General features: G+C 40.8%; 1 protein-coding gene across 1 annotated transcript in view; it reads right to left on the bottom strand.

Moving 5' to 3' along the window:
* LOC115179669 (formin-like protein 2) overlaps positions 1 to 9,910 on the bottom strand; it is a 16,132-nt gene extending 6,222 nt beyond the window's left edge. The window contains exons 1-3 of the mRNA XM_029741331.1: positions 9,682 to 9,910; positions 9,444 to 9,512; positions 1,578 to 1,658 (exon numbers count right to left, since the gene is read on the bottom strand). Of these exons, the coding sequence (XP_029597191.1) occupies positions 1,578 to 1,658; positions 9,444 to 9,512; positions 9,682 to 9,909 (378 nt within the window). The 5' untranslated portion in view covers position 9,910. The remainder of the gene's footprint in view (positions 1 to 1,577; positions 1,659 to 9,443; positions 9,513 to 9,681) is intronic.
* Between the last annotated feature and the right edge of the window lie 90 nt (positions 9,911 to 10,000).

Below are 10,000 nucleotides of genomic sequence, written 5' to 3'. Positions count from 1 at the left end.
AGATGTAGCATACAGACAGAGCAACATAGGACAAGCAAGATGTAGCATACAGACAGAGTAACATAGGACAAGCAAGACGTAGCATACAGACAGAGCAACATAGGACAAGCAAGATGTAGCATACAGACAGAGCAACATAGGACAAGCAAGATGTAGCATACAGACAGAGTAACATGGCACAAAAAGCAACAAGACAAAATCCATAAAAGCAACAAAGTGTTTCCACACCTCACAAGCTACAGACAACAGACAACATGGAAAGCGACAATACACAGCTAGGGATTATGTTCACAAATCTGATTGACCTTTAGCCATGTCTTCATGTTTTTTGTGAAAGTGTGATAGGTGGTGCAGTTATGTGTGTCTGATGGCAGTGTATTCCAGACATGGGAAGCTCTCACAGAGAAAGTGGATTTACTAAAGGTGCTTTTCCTTAAGGGAACTATACAGTCACCTCTCATGGCAGACCTTGTGGATCTGCTGCCATATGTTTGGGTTTTCAGTTTAACTAAAATACTGAGTGGAGGGGGAGCCAGGCCATTTAGGATCTTGAATACAAGACATGCGTCGGTGGATTGCACAAGATTTTCCCAACTCAGGAGCTCATGCTTTCTGAGGATGTAACAGTGATGATGGCTATTGAGCTTCCTATCGAGCACTTTGAGAGCCTGTTTGTAGACAGACTGAATAGGTTTTAATGTTGTACAGCAAGTTTGAGCCCAACTAGTCAAGCAGTATGTTAAGTGGGGGAGTATCATAGATTTGAAGTACAGTCTTGCTACCTCTGTGGTCAAACTATTTTGTATAAATCGGAAATTAGCTAGGTTGAATTTGGTTATTTGAATTACCTTTTTCACCTGCTTTTTAAAAGACAGGTTGGAGGTACTTAAAATCAGATACCACCTGGAGCTTCTCCCCTGACACATAGACTTCTGGCTCAGTAGCATCTGTTGCCCTCTTTGTGAAGAACATGCAAACAGTTTTTTCACATTGAGATGCAAACATGAGTCACTGAGCCACTTTGTAACCTGGACCATTACAGTAGTGAGTTCTTGTGCAGCTTGTTGTTTGCTCTTTGCATGCACATATATCACTGTGTCATCTGCATACATTTGAACTTCAGACCCAGTACAGACAGAAGGCAGATCATTAATGTACAGGCTGAACGTATCACAAAGTATGTATATTAGGTAGTGTGTGTTAGGAGTCAGAAGGTGGGTATTAGGTATTAGAAAGAGTGTGTTGTGTAGTGTGTACTAGGCATTAGAAAGAGTGTGTTGTGTAGTGTGTACTAGGCATTAGAAAGAGTGTGTTGTGTAGTGTGTACTAGGTATTAGAAAGAGTGTGTTGGGTCGTGTGTACTAGGTATTAGAAAGAGTGTGTTGTGTAGTGTGTACTAGGTATTAGAAAGAGTGTGTTGTGTAGTGTGTACTAGGTATTAGAAAGAGTGTGTTGTGTAGTGTGTGTTAGGTATTAGAAAGAGTGTGTTGTGTAGTGTGTACTAGGTATTAGAAAGAGTGTGTTGGGTAGTGTGTACTAGGTATTAGAAAGAGTGTGTTGGGTAGTGTGTGTTTTACCAGGTCTAAACTCTGCAGCTTGAATCCGTACACCGCTCCTCTCTTACTGCTGTTCATATAGTTCCCCAGAGCCAGGATAATCTGAGAAACACACACATACAGTTACAACACTGAGACAGAGACAGAGACAGGATAATCTGAGAAACACACACATACAGTTACAACACTGAGACAGAGACAGGATAATCTGAGAAACACACACATACAGTTAAAACACTGAGACAGAGACAGAGACAGGATAATCTGAGAAACACACACATACAGTTACAACACTGATACAGAGACAGAGACAGAGACAGGATAATCTGAGAAACACACACATACAATTACAACACTGAGACAGAGACAGGATAATCTGAGAAACACACACATACAGTTAAAACACTGAGACAGAGACAGGATAATCTGAGAAACACACACATACAGTTACAACACTGAGACAGAGACAGGATAATCTGAGAAACACACACATACAGTTACAACACTGATACAGAGCCAAGATAATCTGAGAAACACACACATACAGTTAAAACACTGAGACAGAGACAGGATAATCTGAGAAACACACATACAGTTACAACACTGAGACAGAGCCAGGATAATCTGAGAAACACACACATACAGTTACAACACTGAGACAGAGCCAGGATAATCTGAGAAACACACACATACAGTTAAAACACTGAGACAGAGCCAGGATAATCTGAGAAACACACACATACAGTTAAAACACTGAGACAGAGCCAGGATAATCTGAGAAACACACACATACAGTTACAACACTGAGACAGAGACAGGATAATCTGAGAAACACACACAGTTACAACACTGAGACAGAGACAGGATAATCTGAGAAACACACACATACAGTTACAACACTGAGACAGAGCCAGGATAATCTGAGAAACACACACATACAGTTACAACACTGATACAGAGACAGGATAATCTGAGAAACACACACATACAGTTACAACACTGATACAGAGACAGAGACAGAGCCAGGATAATCTGAGAAACACACACATACAGTTACAACACTGAGACAGAGACAGGATAATCTGAGAAACACACACATACAGTTAAAACACTGAGACAGAGACAGGATAATCTGAGAAACACACACATACAGTTACAACACTGAGACAGAGACAGGATAATCTGAGAAACACACACATACAGTTACAACACTGATACAGAGCCAAGATAATCTGAGAAACACACACATAGAGTTAAAACACTGAGACAGAGACAGGATAATCTGAGAAACACACATACAGTTACAACACTGAGACAGAGCCAGGATAATCTGAGAAACACACAAATACAGTTACAACACTGAGACAGAGCCAGGATAATCTGAGAAACACACACATACAGTTAAAACACTGAGACAGAGCCAGGATAATCTGAGAAACACACACATACAGTTAAAACACTGAGACAGAGCCAGGATAATCTGAGAAACACACACATACAGTTACAACACTGAGACAGAGACAGGATAATCTGAGAAACACACACAGTTACAACACTGGGACAGAGACAGGATAATCTGAGAAACACACACATACAGTTACAACACTGAGACAGAGCCAGGATAATCTGAGAAACACACACATACAGTTACAACACTGATACAGAGACAGGATAATCTGAGAAACACACACATACAGTTACAACACTGATACAGAGACAGAGACAGAGCCAGGATAATCTGAGAAACACACACATACAGTTACAACACTGAGACAGAGACAGGATAATCTGAGAAACACACACATACAGTTAAAACACTGAGACAGAGACAGGATAATCTGAGAAACACACACATACAGTTACAACACTGAGACAGAGACAGGATAATCTGAGAAACACACACATACAGTTACAACACTGATACAGAGCCAAGATAATCTGAGAAACACACACATACAGTTACAACACTGAGACAGAGACAGGATAATCTGAGAAACACACACATACAGTTAAAACACTGAGACAGAGACAGGATAATCTGAGAAACACACACATACAGTTACAACACTGAGACAGAGACAGGATAATCTGAGAAACACACACATACAGTTAAAACACTGAGACAGAGACAGGATAATCTGAGAAACACACACATACAGTTACAACACTGAGACAGAGACAGAGACAGAGCCAGGATAATCTGAGAAACACACACATACAGTTACAACACTGATACAGAGACAGAGACAGAGCCAGGATAATCTGAGAAACACACACATACAGTTACAACACTGAGACAGAGACAGGATAATCTGAGAAACACACACATACAGTTAAAACACTGAGACAGAGACAGGATAATCTGAGAAACACACACATACAGTTAAAACACTGATACAGAGACAGAGACAGAGCCAGGATAATCTGAGAAACACACACATACAGTTACAACACTGAGACAGAGACAGGATAATCTGAGAAACACACACAGTTACAACACTGAGACAGAGACAGGATAATCTGAGAAACACACACATACAGTTACAACACTGAGACAGAGCCAGGATAATCTGAGAAACACACACATACAGTTACAACACTGATACAGAGACAGGATAATCTGAGAAACACACACATACAGTTACAACACTGATACAGAGACAGAGACAGAGCCAGGATAATCTGAGAAACACACACATACAGTTACAACACTGAGACAGAGACAGGATAATCTGAGAAACACACACATACAGTTACAACACTGAGACAGAGACAGGATAATCTGAGAAACACACACATACAGTTAAAACACTGAGACAGAGACAGGATAATCTGAGAAACACACACATACAGTTACAACACTGAGACAGAGACAGGATAATCTGAGAAACACACACATACAGTTAAAACACTGAGACAGAGACAGGATAATCTGAGAAACACACACATACAGTTACAACACTGAGACAGAGACAGGATAATCTGAGAAACACACACAGTTACAACACTGAGACAGAGACAGGATAATCTGAGAAACACACACATACAGTTAAAACACTGAGACAGAGCCAGGATAATCTGAGAAACACACACATACAGTTACAACACTGATACAGAGACAGAGACAGAGCCAGGATAATCTGAGAAACACACACATACAGTTACAACACTGATACAGAGCCAAGATAATCTGAGAAACACACACATACAGTTACAACACTGAGACAGAGACAGGATAATCTGAGAAACACACACATACAGTTAAAACACTGAGACAGAGACAGGATAATCTGAGAAACACACACATACAGTTAAAACACTGAGACAGAGACAGGATAATCTGAGAAACACACACATACAGTTACAACACTGAGACAGAGACAGGATAATCTGAGAAACACACACATACAGTTACAACACTTATACAGAGACAGAGACAGAGCCAGGATAATCTGAGAAACACACACATACAGTTACAACACTGAGACAGAGACAGGATAATCTGAGAAACACACACATACAGTTAAAACACTGAGACAGAGACAGGATAATCTGAGAAACACACACATACAGTTAAAACACTGATACAGAGACAGAGCCAGGATAATCTGAGAAACACACACATACAGTTAGAACACTGAGACAGAGACAGGATAATCTGAGAAACACACACAGTTACAACACTGAGACAGAGACAGGATAATCTGAGAAACACACACATACAGTTACAACACTGAGACAGAGCCAGGATAATCTGAGAAACACACACATACAGTTACAACACTGATACAGAGACAGGATAATCTGAGAAACACACACATACAGTTACAACACTGATACAGAGACAGAGACAGAGCCAGGATAATCTGAGAAACACACACATACAGTTACAACACTGAGACAGAGACAGGATAATCTGAGAAACACACACAGTTACAACACTGAGACAGAGACAGGATAATCTGAGAAACACACACAGTTACAACACTGAGACAGAGCCAGGATAATCTGAGAAACACACACATACAGTTACAACACTGATACAGAGACAGGATAATCTGAGAAACACACACATACAGTTAAAACACTGAGACAGAGCCAGGATAATCTGAGAAACACACACATACAGTTACAACACTGATACAGAGACAGAGACAGAGCCAGGATAATCTGAGAAACACACACATACAGTTACAACACTGAGACAGAGACAGGATAATCTGAGAAACACACACATACAGTTAAAACACTGAGACAGAGACAGGATAATCTGAGAAACACACACATACAGTTACAACACTGATACAGAGACAGAGACAGAGCCAGGATAATCTGAGAAACACACACATACAGTTACAACACTGAGACAGAGACAGGATAATCTGAGAAACACACACATACAGTTAAAACACTGAGACAGAGACAGGATAATCTGAGAAACACACACATACAGTTACAACACTGAGACAGAGACAGGATAATCTGAGAAACACACACATACAGTTACAACACTGATACAGAGCCAAGATAATCTGAGAAACACACACATACAGTTAAAACACTGAGACAGAGACAGGATAATCTGAGAAACACACATACAGTTACAACACTGAGACAGAGCCAGGATAATCTGAGAAACACACACATACAGTTACAACACTGAGACAGAGACAGGATAATCTGAGAAACACACACAGTTACAACACTGAGACAGAGACAGGATAATCTGAGAAACACACACATACAGTTAAAACACTGAGACAGAGCCAGGATAATCTGAGAAACACACACATACAGTTACAACACTGATACAGAGACAGGATAATCTGAGAAACACACACATACAGTTACAACACTGAGACAGAGCCAAGATAATCTGAGAAACACACACATACAGTTAAAACATTGAGACAGAGCCAGGATAATCTGAGAAACACACACATACAGTTACAACACTGATACAGAGACAGGATAATCTGAGAAACACACACATACAGTTACAACACTGAGACAGAGTCAGGATAATCTGAGAAACACACACATACAGTTAAAACACTGAGACAGAGACAGAGCCAGGATAATCTGAGAAACACACACATACAGTTAAAACACTGAGACAGAGACAGGATAATCTGAGAAACACACACATACAGTTACAACACTGAGACAGAGCCAGGATAATCTGAGAAACACACACATACAGTTAAAACACTGAGACAGAGCCAGGATAATCTGAGAAACACACACATACAGTTACAACACTGATACAGAGACAGGATAATCTGAGAAACACACACATACAGTTACAACACTGAGACAGAGCCAAGATAATCTGAGAAACACACACATACAGTTAAAACACTGAGACAGAGCCAGGATAATCTGAGAAACACACACATACAGTTACAACACTGATACAGAGACAGGATAATCTGAGAAACACACACATACAGTTACAACACTGAGACAGAGCCAAGATAATCTGAGAAACACACACATACAGTTAAAACACTGAGACAGAGCCAGGATAATCTGAGAAACACACATACAGTTACAACACTGATACAGAGACAGGATAATCTGAGAAACACACACATACAGTTACAACACTGAGACAGAGCCAGGATAATCTGAGAAACACACACATACAGTTAAAACACTGAGACAGAGACAGAGCCAGGATAATCTGAGAAACACACACATACAGTTAAAACACTGAGACAGAGACAGGATAATCTGAGAAACACACACATACAGTTACAACACTGAGACAGAGCCAGGATAATCTGAGAAACACACACATACAGTTAAAACACTGAGACAGAGCCAGGATAATCTGAGAAACACACACAGTTACAACACTGATACAGAGACAGGATAATCTGAGAAACACACACATACAGTTACAACACTGAGACAGAGCCAAGATAATCTGAGAAACACACACATACAGTTAAAACACTGAGACAGAGCCAGGATAATCTGAGAAACACACACATACAGTTACAACACTGATACAGAGACAGGATCATCTGAGAAACACACACATACAGTTACAACACTGAGACAGAGCCAGGATAATCTGAGAAACACACACATACAGTTAAAACACTGAGACAGAGACAGAGCCAGGATAATCTGAGAAACACACACATACAGTTAAAACACTGAGACAGAGACAGGATAATCTGAGAAACACACACATACAGTTACAACACTGAGACAGAGCCAAGATAATCTGAGAAACACACACATACAGTTACAACACTGATACAGAGACAGGATAATCTGAGAAACACACACATACAGTTAAAACACTGAGACAGAGCCAGGATAATCTGAGAAACACACACATACAGTTAAAACACTGATATAGAGCCAGGATAATCTGAGAAACACACACATACAGTTAAAACACTGAGACAGAGACAGAGACAGAGAGAGAGACAGAGAGAGACAGAGAGACAGACAGAGAAACAGAGCGAGACAGAGACAGAGACAGAGAGAGTGAGAGAGACCAAAAAGAGAGAGAGAGAGACAGAGCGAGAGACAGAGCGAGAGACAGAGCGAGAGAGAGAGAGACAAAGAGACCAAAAGAGACAGAGAGAGAGACAGAGCGAGAGAGAGAGACCAAAAAGAGAGAGAGACAGAGAGAGAGAGACCAAAAAGAGAGAGACAGAGAGAGAGAGACCAAAAAGAGTGAGAGAGACCAAAAAGAGAGAGAGACAGAGAAAGAGAGAGACAGATCGCGAGAGAGAGAGACAGAGAGAGACAGTTTATGGCAGTGAGGTGTGGGGTCCACTTGCAAAACAAGATTTCATCAAATGGGACAAACACCCCATTGAAACCCTACATGCAGAGTTCTGTAAGATTCTCCTACGTGTCCAGAGGAAAACTACAAACAATGCATGCAGGGCAGAATTAGGCCAATATCCACTAATAATAAAAACTCAAAAAAGAGCAATTAAGTTTTGGAAACATCTAAAATACAGTGACCCCCTCTCATATCATTACCAAGCCCTGCAATGCCAAGAGCTGAGCAAAGAAAAGAGTCCCCTCATCCAGCTGGTCCTGGGGCTGAGTTCACAAACCTGTTCTACTAACACACTGAAGCCTCAGGACCAGAACATCCAATCAATCAGAATAAACCAAATTACAACACAGTCAAAACAAAACTACATTGCTTATTGGGAAACACAAGCACAAACACAAAGCAAAATGCAGTGCTATCTGGCCCTAAATCGACAGTACACTATGGCTAAATATTTGACTATGGTTACTGATCAAAACCTTAGAAAAACCTTGATAAAGTACAGGCTCAGTGAGCACAGCCTTGCCATTGAGAAAGGTAGACACAGGAAAACCTGGCTCCCTGTAGAGGAAAGGCTGTGCAACCACTGCACAACAGCAGAACCTGAGACGGAGCTGCATTTCCTGACAAAATGTAAAAAATATAAAACAATTAGAGAGTGTCATTTCCCCAAATTTGAAACCCTTATTCAAGGTTTTAAAGACCTCTCTGATGACGATAGGCTACCAGTCCTGTTAGGGGAGGACGCAGAGAGCTGTGGGTTGGCAGCGCACTACATTGCTGCCTGACATAAGATGAGGGACAGTGTCTGACAGACCAATAAACCTGCACATGTCCTCTACTGTATGATTATTGTTATTGTTGAATGTATGGTTATTTTGATCTTTGGTTATTGTTGTTACTGTTGTCCCGTTGACAATTTTTGATTCTCATTTTTATTTATTTTTATATTGTAAATATCCAAAGTAAGCTTTGGCAATATGTACATTGTTACGTCATGCCAATAAAGCGAATTTAATTGAATTGAGAGACAGAGAGAGAGAAACCAAAAAGAGAGAGAGAGATAACACACACACCTCTAGAATCTTCTTGAGTTTCTGGGAGGACTTGATGGACACAGAAGCAGCGATGATTGCGTGGAGTTGCTTTGGACAGAAACCAAACCAACAATCCCGTTATTATAGAATGTTATTATGTTATGTGTATTATGAGTGGACCTGTAACAGTATGTGTGTTCAGACAGAGTATATTACTGTGTGTGTGTGTGTGTGTGTGTGTGTGTGTGTGTGTGTGTGTGTGTGTGTGTGTGTCTACCGGTGTGAGCATCTGTATGTTGTCCTGGAAGTTGCCCATGAAGGTGATGATGGACATGCGTTGGGCCAGTCTCTCTATGCGGCTGAATTGCAACATGAAGCGATCCTCATCGCTCAGTGCGTCCACAGGCTTTCTGTCCCTCTCGTACTGCCGTAGCATCTTCACCTCGCCCTCAGTGGGGAGGAAACGCATCAGGCACTCCACAAAGTCCACACGCACAGTACGCATGTCAAACCTATAAAGATCACACACAGTTTATATACCAGTACACACATTATACACTTCAGGTACATCTAGCACTTACTCCATACAATACAGA

Source organism: Salmo trutta, chromosome 39 (assembly GCF_901001165.1).
Source record: "Salmo trutta chromosome 39, fSalTru1.1, whole genome shotgun sequence".
Taxonomy (NCBI): Eukaryota; Metazoa; Chordata; class Actinopteri; order Salmoniformes; family Salmonidae; genus Salmo; species Salmo trutta.
Note: the sequence above shows the minus strand (reverse complement) of the source record. Positions and strands in the feature narration are given on the sequence as shown.